Below are 17,273 nucleotides of genomic sequence, written 5' to 3'. Positions count from 1 at the left end.
TTGGCGTATGCGACAGGACGGATGCAGCCGGTCATGACCGGAAGCAGACGCGGGAAAGTAAAACATCGTGCGAGGTTCCGGTCAAATTTGCCGATTTCGGCGGAGCAAATATCGCTGCTCCGTGCAATCCGGGATCGACGTCTGATCCCGATCTGCCATTGGAACAGACAACTCGCACTCCCATTTTGCCATGGGAATACGATTGCTCCCAACAGAACAGAAAAACTTGATCCGGATCTGCCATTGGAATTCAACATTAGCTAACACTGAGCCCAATTCCAAGCAGCACTCGTCTACAGACCTAGGAATGAATAGTTTAGCTACACACACACTACCAGCATCCAGAGCAGACCACCATTATGCATAATCTGCAACGACACACTATTTTATGCTGCAGACCAGTTGATTACCACACTAGTGTAAGACTACACAGCATGAAGGATATCACTATCACTATTGGTTTATGCTGCACATTTTAACTGCCCAGGCTGTCCTCACGAGAAGCAATGGTGGCACCTTACCCACTCTACTTGGTACCAGAGCATAGCGTCCATTTACAATGCATATTTACACGTTGCAGTAATGGGCGAGCCTGGCGACAATTAGTGGAATAGACAACATGAACTATTTCTATTAAAGTTTGCAGCCACACTGCATCATCAGTTTATGCTGAACAGCAATACATCCCGCACAGAAAATCTGAAGGTGGCCCAGTAAGACACATCATCCTTGCTGCGCTATGGTAGCACTGTACAAATTTAACTGTACACCACTGCAAGGACCATTGATATCGCGCTTTCATATACTAAGTTGACTGCAGCAAGAGAATTATTTACAACTTTAAATAAAAATTACTATTAAATGTCATCATAGCAACATAGGAGAAAGAATTTCATTTACTGCCAGATTCAGCCGACAATAGATAAAAACTAGGATGCACAATTTTACTCGCATAACATGGGCTTCTGCTTTGATCTAAGCTCCGAGTGCTTTTGTACTCTCACTACTTGACTACATATATTAGAGTATGCATCATCCATCTGGCACCCATGGCAATCGTATCTCACCATCGAATTGGAATCAATTCAAAATCGTGCAGCTCGGTTCATCACTTCATGTTACTCAAGAGAAGCCAGTGTCACCGCCCTCAAGCAGTCCCTCCGTCTCTCAACACTGGAATCACGCCGCGTCGTTTCCCGCCTATGCTTACTTCATACAATTTATCATAACACAAGATCACGGCACGCTCTATTAACCGCCCCACTACGAACGTCCTCCCGGCTTAGTCACGGTAACCCGATAGCACGCATCAGTGGCCACACGTCAGCTTACAACAACTCATTTTTCCCCAACGCAATAGCACTATGGAATTCACTGCCTAACGACATTGCTGCATGCACTGATCACAAAACATTCCGCGAGAAAATAAAAATTCACCTCACATAAATCTTGATCACTTCTGCGCTCTTTTGTAGCGAGTATTGCTTGACATATCTTTGTTAAATGATGTATCACTTGCTGGAAAACCCCGATATGACTACAACCCCTTTTATGTTTGTTTGTATGTTTGTTCTTTTTATTGTTATGCATGTTCCCATCATCGCCGTTGGAAACCAATATGCCCCCCCTTATGTAATGCCTTCGGGCCTTTAAGGGATCAATAAATGAAATGAAATATATCTAAAAAAAAACCTCAGCACACATTTTCCCCTGTGATATAATTCCCAGTAAAACTAGGTGCGATGTAAGCCGAAACATTTCCTGCACCATGTCTGATAATTAAACCAATGTTATCATGACACTAAAATTCATGGTCACTGTCGGTATCAATGACAGGAACCTCCACATCACTGAGAAGCATTCGTTTTAAATATTCCTGCTTCTAATCTGGCTGCTTCTCCAGGCTTTTGTTACTAGCAGTGGACTTCAGTAGTGATGGCTGCTTGTCTGGGAATTGTTTTGCAACTTGCCTAGCTTCAAGAAGTTTCTTTTCCAATAATTCTACCACGGACGTATCAGCCGAGTCCTCTTTGTTCAGGAGGTCTTGTAGAAGAGCTGCAGCCAGAGTGCGAACGCCTTCCATGTTAGAACTTTGTGGCTCAGGGAGAGAATCGGCCTGAATACTAACAGGAAGTGCCTGAGGCTCATCCAATGGAAATGAACTACTCCCCGGAGAAGTTGAGGGAAGGACTTCATCTTCACTATTTCCAATACAAAACTTGCGCTTTATATTGTACACATCATGCCTGTTCAAAGTATGGAGCACATTCGTTTCATCTCCAAAATCCACCAAAATCCTTTTAACAGGAACTCCTAGGCTCAGTTGTGCTGCTATGGCATTCTTCATAGTGGATGTCAAGCGCCGATGCTTTACACTTTTCTCATGGCCATAATGCTCAGCCTGGTACTCAACAGTTACATTTTCACCTTCTTGTGTGACAGCCATAGTTGCAAAGCAGTGCTTGTTGCACTTCACACTGCCCACTGACTTTGGCTGCCGCTTACCTGCTCCAGTTTTCACATGCATTCCTGACCTATAGCACAACAGGTACATCTGCGTTACTCCCGAGGATGAACGCTTAGGTCCACTAGATGCTACGAATCTCACTTGCTCCTTCATTTCTTCCATTTCCTTCCATGCTGCAAAATCTACAAACAAAAATACAAATGCACATATTTAATGGAGGCATATTAAACAATGAGCAAACTTGATTTGCTGTCTGCAACCATTTAACTGAAGTTCTTCAAGATGTAAGGCAGCCATCAGAGCAACATGAGCTAGGTGGAGGCTTCTCAAAAGTGATCACTCAAGGGTCATTCACTCATAGTACATGAGGCCCATCTGCCCCAACACCTGCTCACACTTCGTGGATGACACATTGCAATTGCTCTGATGTTTTTCTACTTTCATCTATCTTGCCCTTAAAAGGCGATTCGATAGTTTTGTGAGGCACGGCTGCCATATATTTCACAAGTCTAGCAACCTGATGCAAGCTATAAGAAACCAAAAGCAGTCTGGAAATAAACAAAGGGCACATTACTAACAGTTGCACCAAGGTTACAACAGCTGAAAACACAGGCATACAGCAAGCTATACTAAAGGCAACCATCATATAACTGCTAAGTACACCACAAATCCTTGCATCAGCTACAAGTACTATTCGACTGAATGAACAGTGCTAGAAAAATAAATCCTGTTACACAGACGTGCGGGCAAAATCTTCGTTAATCTATAGGTTGTGGTTACCGCACTTGCATATACAAGTCGACTGCTGCAAATACTTATCTTTAAATAATGGTGTTTGACTGAAAAGCATGTCTAGCCCTGCCGTGATGGCTCAGTGATTAGCACACTAGACTATTGCCCCGGGCAAGGCTAACTTGATCCCAGCCATAGTGGCCACATTTTAGTAGATGTGAAATGCAAGACATCATGACGGTTGAAGTTATCAGGAGCATTTCATTGCGTCGTCCCTCTTTGCTAGAGGTGCCTTGGGACATTAAGCCCCATTAAAAGAAAAATTGGGAGACACTTCACCTCTGCCTTTAAAGGGTCCCTCAAAGCAGTTCACAAGGTGGCTATGAAATGCGTGCAATTATGTAGAGGAAATACCACTGTGTATGCATGGCGCACAGAAATCCTTAAAAAGAGCTGACATTTCACAACACATCATTCAGAATTCCTGCTTTTGCACAGCACGATGGTCACTGTTCGCCTGAATCCACGCACATGACATTGCTAGTGCACGCGACGGCAGTCACGGAACGCAGTCACTAGTTCACCACAGCGAAGAGAAGGCGAGGTGCTTGCCTGCTTGGCAGGAGATTGCAGCGTGTACCCTTCCCACTCTCCCTTCTGTTGTTTTAACCGTGGTGGGGCAGCAGGCGGCAAAGAGAAAAAAAGTAAGCAAGTGTCCCGAGTTACTGGTGACGCTTTGTGGGTGCAGTGCAGCACAGGTCTATAATCTAATTACTTTTTAACTTGGCTCGGTGTGTAATTTGAGAGGGAAAACACAGAGGTCGTTTTTAATAGCACATATCTGAAGAGCTACACAGCCTAGATCAAAAATTTTCACAGAAGGATGATACGCGATTCAATATATATCATTATCATCAGCTGTGTTTTTACCCCTTTCAGTGCCCTTTTAAGGGTACGAGCATTAATGGCTGCTGTCTGCAGCTCTCCTTGCCAATCGCTGTTTGCATACATGCACTTTGCTACTAATTTAATCACTAATCCCTTAATTTGTGACTATTATCGCACGCATACCCTAAGCATACACACGTAACCACATTATATGCAAAACCACTCGAACAGATATAAAAAACCATTTTCACCAGGGCATACCAACATGCCTACATGGCCTAAAGGTAGCATGTTTGACTCTGGATCCAAGGGTTTGATACCAATCTCACCTGTTTAACTGTAAAGAGCTGTTAACCTAGCTGTCATGTGGCCTCTTGTCATACAACCTGTGGACCAATCAGTGCCAGGCCATGTCATTTGCCAACTACCACCTGCCAGAGGAATTTTCATTTTACGCCACTCTACGAGAGCTTTAACACTGTTGTGTGAAAAAAGTATGTCTCTTAAGAATATGGGGCAAAATCATTCCCATTGCTAGGAAAAATTGGACCAATTTAATCGCCTTCATCTGAAATTTTGTTAGCACATTGATAACCTGTGATGCAGTGAGCATTCTTGTGGAATGTGTAGTTTACATTTTGTTAAACTTGTTTGAAATTTCTTACAGTAAAAGCTCGTTAATTCGAACTGACGCCCGGGTCCAGGCACAGGCCAGTGTATTTCAATGGGGGAAAACTGATAATTTGAACAAATATGCATCCGCTACGGTTAATTCGAACTGGAGCCACTGGCTGATACCGCTTCGCATGGATAAAAGTTAACCCATAGCTAGTAAAACAGGCTACAAATTTACCAGAGATGTAAAACAATGGAAAAGAAAAAAAAGCCAAGTGCACGAGGACCACGGAGCCCATGTTTCGCTGCCAGAGCACTCGCTCGCGTGCCACTGATGCTTCGGTGTGAGCCGCTCCAGGCTTCCATTGTGCCACGGTTGCTAGGTCGCGATCATGTGGTGTAAACAACGCAGTAAGGTAGTTTGGATGATGATGGCCTTTTTTGGTGCTGTTAGCGCGAGCTAGGCGGACAGCAGCATGGAGACGTTGGAGCTCTCGAGTGATGCCGATATAATTGAGGCTGCATGCTCCTGGTAGATGTCGCAGGGCTCACGTACTGTGAGAACAGCAGACAGTGATGAGTCCGACGCCGCCAAGTGCACATGAAGTAACAGAAGCGCTCAATGTTGCAGCACGCCACTTCTCTGTCAGTCAGACTTTGAGCAGGAGGTTTGGGCAAGCTGCACATGATGCTGACAGAGTCTCGGCAGAAGAAACGCAAGCAAATGCACTTCTCCAATTACTTTTAATTTTGACAACCCTTCCCAATAAATAAACATGTTTTGGAGAATAAATAGCGTCCTTTATTCCAGCACTAAAGCTAGCTACTCAAGCGAATGCATTCCAGTACTTGTTTCCGGCGTATTACTGGCCGATCAATTTATTTCATTTGCCACTGGGACCGGATGAATTTAATTCTTAGATTATGCCCGCCACAAACGTGTAGTAGGGCCTAGCTCGTGATAACGAATCTAGATGTGACCGTTTCTGGTTCTGGCCGTGCGACGGGGTGCTATACTTGCTCATTCTAGCGCCTATTCGATAATTTGAACAATTTTCCGGTCCCCTTCGAGTTCGAATGAACCTTTTACTGCAATAACGTTAAGAATTCACATCCTTCCTGGAGATCATGGTGCAAGAACAATTTAAATCTAGACACTTTGCCCAAAAGCAGATCTTGTTTGCCACTCATGTATTTCATCGCGGAATAACTGTGCCACAAGAAGCAGGCATGCCAAGCCGCAGTGGCCGTATGCTATGGTCACTCGGTGCTGCAGCATGTACATGTGTGTGCAGCACGGACATCTGTCGCTACCTTGTCATTTTGCATTACTTTGTGTTCTACTTGCTGGGACTGCATAAATGGGCAGAACAACAGCAAGAAGAGTTATTGTTTTTCGGTGCTCTCGATCGAAATGTATTCATTGAAACTTTTTCTTTATCCCCATATGGCTACTAAGAGCACGATTAACTACACTGCTAAAGATTTTTTTGCTGTAATGCACACATTGCTAGATTCAATCAATCAGTGAGTCTCTATTTTGCCCGAGCAAAAGGCAGATGACAGAAGAAAAATCTCCATTAAACGTGACTAATTAGGTTAGATGGGCCAAAGAGCCTTTACTAAACAATGCTCGAGCAGTGAATGCACCAATGCCGTGAGGTGGTAAGGTCTGCCATGCACAGAACATAGTTATATTTGGCCACCTGGGGTTCTTTTCATTTGTCCTGCGACATAAAAGTGGCCTGTGCATGCTGCTGCAGTAACCGGATCGTTTTCCACCACCAGGAGCTGCCGTAACAATTTGCGCGATCTGATTTGCACCATCGTGCACAAAGAGCTTCACAAGTTTAGCGGCCCTTTGCAGCTTGCGCTGGGTTCGGTCTCCGCTCTTGTTTGCGAGAAGGTGTAACATGTGTCCTGGGCTCTGTTGTGGAAATGTCACCTCCACCGGGAGACTACCACCGTCCCACCATCTATGCTGAGGCTGTGCGGCATTCGGTTCACACTTCACCACCACCAATTCATACAACGCATCCTAATGCTGCCTTCAGTGCAACCAATAAGGTATTTTGATGATCGTAGAATGCCCCTGTGGAAGGCCAACATCTGGCGCACACCAGACAACCGGACACTGCTTTCAATATGGAGAACCAGGCCACCTGTACTGCTATTGCTCTTATCGATGCCTCAGCATGTAGGGTTTTCACGCCAATTCTCGGAGACCCTGGTTTGGAAACCGATCCCCTGCCATTGATGACTTTCTTGCGGAACAGCAATTGGCCGATCACATCATACTTTATTGTAGCATACCTCTATCCCGTGCACCGTGTTAGTCACGCTCATCTTCCCCGACCCCGCACAGCTCCCCAGGAACAACACAGGCCTCGCCCAGCCTTCTCCGGGAATGCTGAGACCTACTGTCGCCGCTGCTACGCTCCAACTGCGAAGTGATGGCACCCTCGTCCAAGCCAGACAATCACGTTCCTTTAGACATACCTATTATTCTTGATGGTGACAGCGTCGGTGCATTAGTGGACACCGGGGCCAACTATTCGATTCTGTGTAGTAAATAGGCAACAACTCTGAAAAAAGTGCTTATCCTGTTTTAGCGGTGCATCTTCGTACTGCCAGTGATCATCTCGTTACCCCAAAGGGTATTTGCACAGCTCGGGTTCAAATTGATGGATCTACATTGTCAGTTGAGTCGTACTGTGTGATTGCTCCCAGGATCTCATTCTCGGCATTGACTTTGTGCAGGAGTGTGGTGCAATCATCTACCTGCGCCATCGAATTATCTTTTCGATCGGCAAGGCCGCCCAACTGGCCAGCTCTTGCTGCTGTAGTGCTATGCTTCGCATCTCTGAAAACATCGTCACGTTGCCACCATGAAGCAGTGTTTTAGTTGAGGTCACCTACGACGACTTGCATGATGCTGAGCCGTAAAAGAGGCTAACCATTCATTCCTGCTGACTGAGGGCATCTGCGCTGCTCACAGCCTACTGACACTTCATGGTGGCCAGTCTGCGATCCTTTTCGCTCTTCATAATGAGCACCGGCACGTTTTTCCAGGAACTGGCATCGCTTCTGCTTTACATCCGCTGCAGTAGGCAGTGACGAACCTTAGCCTGAAAATTTCGACATCAACTGCCACCTGTCCGGGGAGCAACGGCTGGCCTTGGAGCAACTGCTGCTGGAATTCAAGCCGTGCTTCGGTTCTTCCTCACAGGTTCACCAAACGCCCATCACACAGCACCGCATCATCACTGCAGACACTGGCCTTCTCGTTGACTATCATGAAGGTAATGATGCGATTCTACCTTGACACTTCTCCCGATGTCTCAGCTCCTTCTGTTTGCAGCATGGCCTCTTGCACAACAACTCGAGAGGTCACAGCAGAGCTTACCTTCCTGTAATTCCAGCTGATATCCGTGCTGACATACTTTTTGCTTGCCACAATGAGCCCACATTTGGCCATTTGGATTTCTCACAAACACTTGCCAGAGTTCGGATCATGTGCTACTGCCCTGGACTCACTGGCGCTGCCAAGCGCTACACTAAAAGCTGCTGAGAATGCCAGTGCCGGAAAACGCCACCACTTAAGCCCATTACAGCCCCTTGCGCTCGGTTCGACCAAACAGGAATGGACCTTCTTGGCCCTTTTCCTTTGTCGCTGGCCGGAAACAAGTGGATTATAGTTATAGCTGCGCTAAAACCAGGGCAATCCCTCATAGTAGAGCTTCTGATGTCACAGAGTTTTTCATGCACAACATTGTCTTGCGGCATGGCACCTTTTCGTGCGCGATTACTGACAGATGATCGATGTTCACGGCGCAGCAAATAGAATACATTTTTCAGTTAGGCTCCTACCATCCATTGAACACAACCACTGCGGACATGCTGTCAATGTATGTAGATGCAAAGCACAAAACTTGGGATGAGATCCTGCCATATGTGACCTTTGCCTACGACACCTCTCTGAGGGAAATTGTGCGCTTCACATCGTTCCAACTCGTGTACGGATGTGAAGTCCAGAGTATGCCTGATGCCATGACCTAGTGCCCAGGTGATGACCAGCTCATCCCAGGTGCCCAAAGATTTGCCCAACATGCTGAAAAAGACTGTCAGCTGACCCACGTGCACATCGGGCAACAGCACAGCAAAGATGCACACCGCTACAACCTTCGCCATCGCCAGGTTGACTACAAATTCGGTGACCAAATCTGGATATGGACTCCTGTTACTCTGCCGCTATTTTGGCCCTTACAGACTGCTAAGGTGTGTTCGTGATGTCGACTATGAAGTGCTTCCGGACGGTGCTGTGCAGCCGCGACGCCGACAGCTCAGCTCTGACACTGTGCACGTTGTGCGGCTTAGGCCAGTCTATACACGGTAACGGCAAATGTATTGAAGTTGTAACCTGCTTTCACTCCCCCCCCCCTTGTATATTTTCGGCTTTAACCTTACGTCAACCGCGATGCTGTCGGCATCACGACAATGCTTCTTTTTTTGGAAGGGGGAATAATGCACCTATAGTCAGATACAACCTAAAGAAAAATGAGCAGTTGCTATCAGTGGGCCACGATCCGCAGCGTCCTGTACTACTCTGCAAGCCGATCACAATAGTACACTAAATCAACTTTTTTTCCGTTTCAGTACAGCAAACAAGCCAGGTATCAAAATTCTAGAGCTTATATTTCCCTTGTAAGTGACCTTTTCGTTAGGTAACAAGAAAAGTTTTAGCAACAGATTACTTTTTGCTGTGGAAGAATTCTGTGCGGAGGTCCTGAATGTGGGCGGAGCTTCGCTCCAGACTTCAGTTGTATCCGACTATAGTACTGCCAGGCACATGTGGCTAACGTGGAAGACAATGCGCTCACACTGTCATGCATTGGCCACCAATGCTGTACCGTCTTGCCCAGCACCAGGTATTAAAGGTGCACTAAAGAGAAACCTGAACTCGTTTTTTTACCACGGGAACTCTTTCTACACATTCAGGGCATTCTAAGAAACTTCGAATCATTGTCATGTACAGCCGATTGTCCTAATTAAATCGGATGAAACATCCCGGCTCCCGCCCCTTTTTTTTTTAACTCAACACGGTAGGTAGAAGGAGTCAACCAACACGTCAGCCAGTCCCGTGGCGGCTTGCCGCTCTGCCATCGGCGAAGTGATAAGTAAATCAGAGTCCATGTGTATTTTTATTTGTGTGGGCCTAATTTGCGGCTATATTGTCTGTGACAAACTGTTTATTCACAGAAACCTAAAAAACAAAATAAAAGCGAAAGTGAAGCCGCCAGTGGACTGGCTGAAAGGCACTCCACGCATTGGTTGACTCCGCCTACCTACCGCGTTGAGTTAAAAAAAAAGGCGGGAGTCGGGACATTTAATCCGATTTAATTAGGGCAATCGGCCACACAAGACAATAATTCAAAGTTTCTAAGAATGCCCGGAACATGTATATAGAGTTCCCGCAGTAAAAAGATGAGTTCAGATTCCTCTTTAGTGCAACTTTAAAGCACCTTTCGTCAACAAGTATGTTACAATATGGAGAAAATCAAGCGCGCTCTAAAGAATGGAGGTAGCTTAGAACCGATGGAGGAAACTAGGCATAGACAAAAATCAGATGTGTTCGCTAAGAGACAAAGAGGGAAATGTCATTTGCAAAGTAGGCGAAGAGCTGTACACAAACCTATACAGTACCTGATGCAATCAGGACGTTAATGAGAGGCAGTAGTGCATAGCGCTGTGACATACCGCCAGTAACGAAAGAGGAAGTGAAGAAAGCCTTAGGAGTAATGCCAAAGGGGGAAAGCAGCTGATGAGGATAGGTAACAGCATATCTGTTGGGAAAAACTGAGGAGAGATGATGCTAGAAAAACTAGCCACCTTGTATACATAGGGTTTTTCGTTTTCAGGTAAAACCTGGCTTTACCCTATTAAAATTTTTACACATCAAACACGTTCCTGAAAGATCGGGTGAATCGTGATTTTCCCCTGCTTTCTGAACCACAGTGTCCTTAAAGGAGTATTGATACCTAATTTTGGTGGCATGTCTTCTTCACAATGATGCGGAAAACGACTACGTATGAATCACCATGTGATATTCGCCTACGACAGAAAGCTAAATAATTTATAATTGAATCTTTTCTCTCATGCTGTTTCGGTTTCAACAGCCAAACGATTGCTGTGACATCAGAGTACTTTTGTGTCACGCAAGGCACGGAAAAACGTCTATATAACCGCTGCTTCATTGTTATAATTTACTGCAGCGCTGAAGCCAGCCTTCCTCAAGAGCCGGAATGACAACGAATGTGGAAGTAGCAATTATATTGCAGTTTTTTCATGCCTCACGTGACCTGTAAGCACACATTGACGTCACAGTCCACATTCGGCTGTTGAAACCGAAACCGAAACAGCACGAGAAAGAAATGCAATTATAAATTATTTAGTGGTCGTAGAAGAATACCAGGTGGTTTGGTTTATTCGGATTTAACGTCCCAAAGCGACTCGGGCTATGAGGGATGCCGTAGTGAAGGGATCCGGAAATTTCGACCCCCTGAGGTTCTTTAACATGCACTCATATCGCACAGTACACGGGCCTCTAGAATTTTGCCTCCATTGAAATTCAACCGCCACAGCCGGGATCAGACCCGCACCTTTCGGGCCAGTAGCCGAGCGCCATAACCACTCAGCCACTGCGGCGGCTCGAATACCAGGTGGTAATCCATGTATAATCATGCCTTACACATCATTACAAACAAAAAGACACGCACCCAAAAGTTAGGTGTCTATACTCCTTTAAGTCGGCGCGGCGAAGAGGGGCAGATGAGAGATGAAGAAAACTATTTAACGTTATGGAAGTTGGTAGCCGTACTAGAACCACTCCAGAAGTGCTTGCTGAGTCAGTCATATGATGACCACCAACCTCTTTTGATTTGTATGACCAATGCAGACTCTTCTTGCGAGCAGTCTAACCAGTACTTACTGGAAGTGAAGCAAGCCTCACAAATACAGGTGTTGAAGTTATGGGCTATTGGTACCACACAATTGTGTGCTACCCCAGGCTAGCAAATGCTGTGTTGGCTACGATACTGTAGACGATAAAGAAGTTTCACAAAGGCTGTAGACATTTCATATTAGTGCAAAAAACTGGATGCAAAACTCCAGCTTAAGGGCATGATGTGATATCATAGTGGATTAATTCGTATATATACAAAAGGTCATTCACTACTTTACATTCATGGATCCCTGAGAGTCCTCATACCCCTCCTAGTGCAGTGGTGCAGCAGATAAGCAATACACCACTGCCCTGCAATGGCAGGTGCTCCTAGTGGCAGATCTTACGTGACCCAGGTTGCTCTTTGGGAACTACCTGCCAGAGTCATACTCATAATTTTTTGCTCACAATGCCGACAACACCGGCACCGTACTATCTGGATGACGGGACCTTCAATGCTTCCACATTAAAAAGCCGCAGACACTTGAAGGAACCCAGAAACTGGCTCTCAATAAGTTGCGATATGTCTCGGATGTTAAAAGACGCCTCTTCATAATTCTCCTGCAGCAAGAATTGTTTTGATGTGTTTTGTGAAAGCTGAGTTACATGCAGACAAAATTTGAACTTCCGCGTCTTTGTGCCTTTCCCTCTCCTCTCGCACACCAAAGTGGCAGCGCTCCTCCACCGGCCTCACCCGCTCGGCCCCTCCCCTACCTCCGCCGGCTGCGGTGCGTGTGGAGTGGCTATGACTGCGGTAGCGCGTGACATCTGAAAGAATTTGGCACTGTGAACCAATGATAACCCCCGGCTGCTGACGTCACTAGCGTGACATGACGTTGTATGCAAAGTTTTCGAGCGAAAGTCCGGCACCACGAGTCGCCGCGAGGTGCGAAAGCGGGAATTTTTAACAAGGTATCATAAATTTCCGCTGGCTTTTCAGGTCTCGTACGCGGCATGGACGCTCGGCGGCCTGTACTCTACATAGTGCAAGCATTTTAAAGCCAAACTTAAACACCCCTTTCTGTGGCCCTTTAAGACTGACTATGTATGAGAAGGCATTTGCCTGGCCACTCACTTTGTAAACGTGATGTAGTTAGATGCCATGCAGCCAGCCATTGTACACCTCTACATAGCCACCACCAAAATGCTGCTGCACCCCTTCAGGCCTGCGCACTAACCTCTTGAAAGCAGTCGCCGCCATACCACAGCCCATGCTCCGCTATAATAAGGTTATGATGCGATAGCTAATGGGTTAATGCCCATATATGCAGAATTACATCTACTTTCCTGAGAGTCCCACTACTTTCCTGGGAGTCCACATACCATGCACCATGCCTAGCACAGTGGTGCAGCAGTTAAGTGGTGCACCAGTGCCCTGGGATGGCAGGTGCTACCACGGGCAGAATTTGTGCAGTCCATGCAGCTCTTCGCGAGCCACTGCCCTGGGATGGCAGACGCTGCCACTTGTGGAATTTGTGCGATGCGGGTTGCCCCTCCCGAGCAACCTTCCTAACTCCTACCTGCCAGGTTACATGAGAACGCCATATTTTATGGATACCATTGAATGTTAACAGACACACACACAAACGAGTTTTCGCTCAATGGTGAAGGCAAGGCTTATGCCTTAAAATCAGTTTTGTATTTGCACTAGTAACCTGCACATGCAATATACATGACATGTGGAAAGGAGCCATACTCGTTTATTCAGAGCACAGAGACAGCACTGATGACTTCTTAGTGAACAATACGGTTTTCATGAACTGTTCACAAAAAGAAAAGATTATCATTTCGCTGGTTGTGGGAACTATTTCCTAGCAAGAGGAACATTACGAGCAAGCTTGTAGCTCCATTATGTTTTGAGTTCTCACTCTCGAAAATACTGCATGGTTGCCGAAGCAGAAAGAAGAGGTAAACTGTTGCTTCAAGAGGGGAATCAGCCAGGCCAGTTGATGCATGACAAGAAAAATTCAAAACACTAAGGATGGGACAAAGCGCTGGCGTGTGTGTCTCCTTTCACTTTGTCCGGTCCTTAGCGCTTTGAATTTTTCTATTGGCGAAAATAACGAAGCGCCGACCAAAAGGTGTTGTCAAGATGGAAGGACGTTTCGACTTCCACACGGAAGTCTTGTTCACTGATGGAAAAATTTCGCACACAAAGCTTAAGTACGTTGTGCTAATCGTCGCAAGCATCTAGCGTACGAGGGCGGTAGATTGCCGATGTTACGGTTGAGCGTCTGATCTGTTGTCTGTATAAACAGACTCCAGATATTGGCGTGACATCCAGTTTTTCTCACGGCCGATAATTGCCGCTTCTTCCCAAGCGATATCATGCTTCGTGTTTTCAACGTGTTCAGCCAGTGCGTTGGAACAAGCCTTCTTTTTCTTGACATCATTCTTGTGCTCATTCAGCCGTCTTTCAAAGTTTCCGCTTTCACCTATGTAGGAGTGATCGCAGTCTGCGCAGGGGATTTTATAAATTACTCCGCGAAACTTTTCCTTTTTTAGCTTGTCCTTTACGGACACCAACTCGTGACGAAGCTTGCACGCAGGCACGTGAGCTATATGCACATCGTAGGTGCGAAAAACGCGGGCCAATGACTCGCTCACGCCTGGCACATAGGGTATTGCAGCTCGGGCAGGGCAAGGTAGGCGAACGGGCTGAGCTGGTCTCGTTGTCTGCTGTATTACAGCGTTCACGAAGTGCTGTGGGTAGCCACAATTGTTGAGCTCGCGTCGCACTTGGCATATGTCAGAGGCTTTCTCTTCGGGTTTCGAGCATATTCTTTCCGCACGACGGACGAGGGTAGAAACGACGGAGCGCTTATGGCACGTAGGATGGACTGAATTAAAGTGAAGGTATTGGCCTGTGTGCGTGTCCTTTCTGTACACCTTGAATGATAGGCGGTCATCACGTCGCTCCACCATGACGTCCAGAAAAGGAAGACGGCCAGAAATCTCCTCCTCGACGGTAAACTGGATGGAATCTTCCATGCTGTTCAAATGGTTCGTGAAAGCAGCCAAGGCATTCTTTTTGATTATGCAAAAGCAGTCATCAATGTACCGCAGGAAGACCTTCGGGCGCGGCTCGAACGAAGCCAAAGCGCGGCTTTCCGGTGCTTCCATTGTGAGGTTTGCGGTTGTGACCGAGATAGATGCTCCCATGGCAGTGCCATGAACCTGCTTGTAGACAGTGCCCCGAAAGATGAAGTACGTGTTCTTCAAGCAAAACTGCAGAAGCTTCAACAGGTCCGATGGATCGATGGGTGTCCTAGCACTCAGTCCGTCGTCGTCCCGAAGCGCTGAACGGCATACCTCCACCGCCAGATCCACGGGGACGCTGGTAAACAGTGATCTGACGTCAAATGACACCATTATCTTGCCGCTGTCAATCGTGATTTCGCGTATTTTTTCAGTAAAATCAAAGGAGTTGCGTACGAAAGTCGGTCTCTTGCCAACGAGTGGCGAAAAAACTTTGTGCAAGTAGCCTGAAAGCCGGTACAAGGGAGAGCGGGTAAAATCCACTATTGGTCGCATTGGAACGCCTGGCTTGTGGATCTTCGGGAGGCCATATAAAGCAGGGGCAGATCCATTGTGGCAGAGGAGCGTGAAGTATAACGACCTGTGCTGTGGTGGAACAAACTGGAAGACGTCTGTCAAAAGCCTTTGCAACTCTCGCTCTACCTTGAGTGTAGGGTCCCGCTTGAGTCGCATGTACGTGCCGTCATCCTCCAGAAGCTTCGTCATTTTCTCAATGTAGTCGCTGTGGTTTAGGATGACGGTGGCGTTGCCCTTGTCAGCAGGTAGGATTACGATATCCGTATTGCTCCGCAGGCTCCTGACTGCATCACGCTCCTGAGCAAGGAGTGGGGTGGGGTGCCGATGTGGCAGCTTGGCGAGCATGCTGATCGCACGGGTACGAGCTTCTTCTCGGCGATTGTTTTCCACACGTCCCACAGCCTGTTCCACGGCACAGATGATTTTTCTTGCGTCCGGAGCCGCTCTCGTATTGAAGTTCAAACCAAGCTCCAGAACGGCGAGCTCTGTTCGAGTAGGCCTATACGAAGACAGATTGTGGACGGTGGGGGTAGGTCTGTTGGCCGGACTCTCCCTTTACGGCCAGGTAGCAGTCTGATTAGCTTCTCTTTGTGTGTGCGATCACGCTGATCAGACTGTAGACTAGCTACGAAGTTCGCATGCAACTGGATGCTGACGAACTCGTTCGGACACTGGTGTTCAAGGCGGCGACGGGCAAAAAAGGCTTGGTTCTGAAGGTGCCTTATTGAGTCCTTGCACTCCAGGATTCTGGCTTGAAGCAACTGTCGTTCTGCTCTTGACACCACGCTATGACCGAAGGGCGTATCGACCGGTCGTAGCAAGCGGAGGGACCGCGGGGTTAGGTTCCTGGCTTTGCATATGAGGTTGAATTCTAGATAAGCCTTGAACGCAGAAAGCCGGACGGTTAGCGAAACGAACTGGCGCACTTGAGTGATGAAATTCTGGCCATACGACCGTCGTAGCATGATGAAATCTAAGGTTCGACGAAATCTCGTCTGGTCGGGTGAATACCCTTCCATCTTGACAACACCTTTTGGTCGGTGCTTCGTTATTTTCGCCAATGTATTCACCCGACCAGACGAGATTTCGTCGAGCCTTAGATTTCTTCTTGAATTTTTCTAGTTGCTCCAGGTTGTGCAATAAACATTACAGTGGAGAGAGCTATAAACAGCAGATAAGCAGAAGCATTGCATTTTCTTTAATGCATCCACCACTTCTGCTGCTGTACTGGTGGTAGACTCAATGGTTGTGCCAGCGAATAGCATCGTTCGAATAAACGAGGAGTTGGAAGTCCTGCGTTTGCTGCACTTGTGCCTTAGTTTACATAGTGATATAATTTGTAGTGCACCGATATATATGGACGTGAGCAGACTTATCAAGAATGCTGTGCTGCAGGAGGAAAGGTGAAATCTTGGAATCTGCTACGCTGGTGACCCGACAGTCATACCTCCGTCTTTTATGGTTTATAGGGTTTTAACATCCCAAAGCGACTCAACGTATGAGGGACGCCATAGTGAAGGGCTCCGGAAATTTTTACCACCTGATGTTCTTTAACGTGCACTGACATTGCACAGTACACGGGACTCTGGAATTTCACCTCCATCGAAATTCGACTGCCCTGGCCGGGATCGAACCCACGTCTCTCGGGTCAGCAGCCGAGCGCCATAACCACTGAGCCACCGCGGCGGGAGTATCATACCTCTGTCGTTCATGTAGGTACGTGGAAGTGCTTTAATATGTTGCTGTGAAACCACTGCCTGCTTTAAAATTTAGCGCCCTTTTCCACCGCAGAACACTACGCGAGCGCTCTAAACAAGCCTACTAGCGTTTGTACACACGCTAACATTTTTTCGTGCACACACACACACACACACACACACACACACACACACACACACACACACACACACACACACACACACACACACACACACACACACACACACACACACACACACACACACACACACACACACACACACACACACACACACACACACACACACACACACACAC

At 46.9% G+C, this 17,273-nt stretch overlaps 1 protein-coding gene across 1 annotated transcript in view; it reads right to left on the bottom strand.

Annotated features, from left to right (window-relative positions):
* Window positions 1-1,882: 1,882 nt before the first annotated feature.
* The window catches only part of LOC144108329 (uncharacterized), a 16,453-nt gene continuing 1,062 nt past the window's right edge, over window positions 1,883-17,273 (bottom strand). Inside the window, exon 2 of the mRNA XM_077641589.1 lies at window positions 1,883-2,649. Within this exon, the coding sequence (XP_077497715.1) occupies window positions 1,883-2,649 (767 nt within the window). The remainder of the gene's footprint in view (window positions 2,650-17,273) is intronic.

Source organism: Amblyomma americanum, chromosome 10 (genome assembly GCF_052857255.1).
Source record: "Amblyomma americanum isolate KBUSLIRL-KWMA chromosome 10, ASM5285725v1, whole genome shotgun sequence".
NCBI classification, from domain to species: domain Eukaryota; kingdom Metazoa; phylum Arthropoda; class Arachnida; order Ixodida; family Ixodidae; genus Amblyomma; species Amblyomma americanum.
The sequence above is the reverse complement of the archived record's forward strand: the minus strand, read 5'-3'. Positions and strand labels throughout refer to the sequence as shown.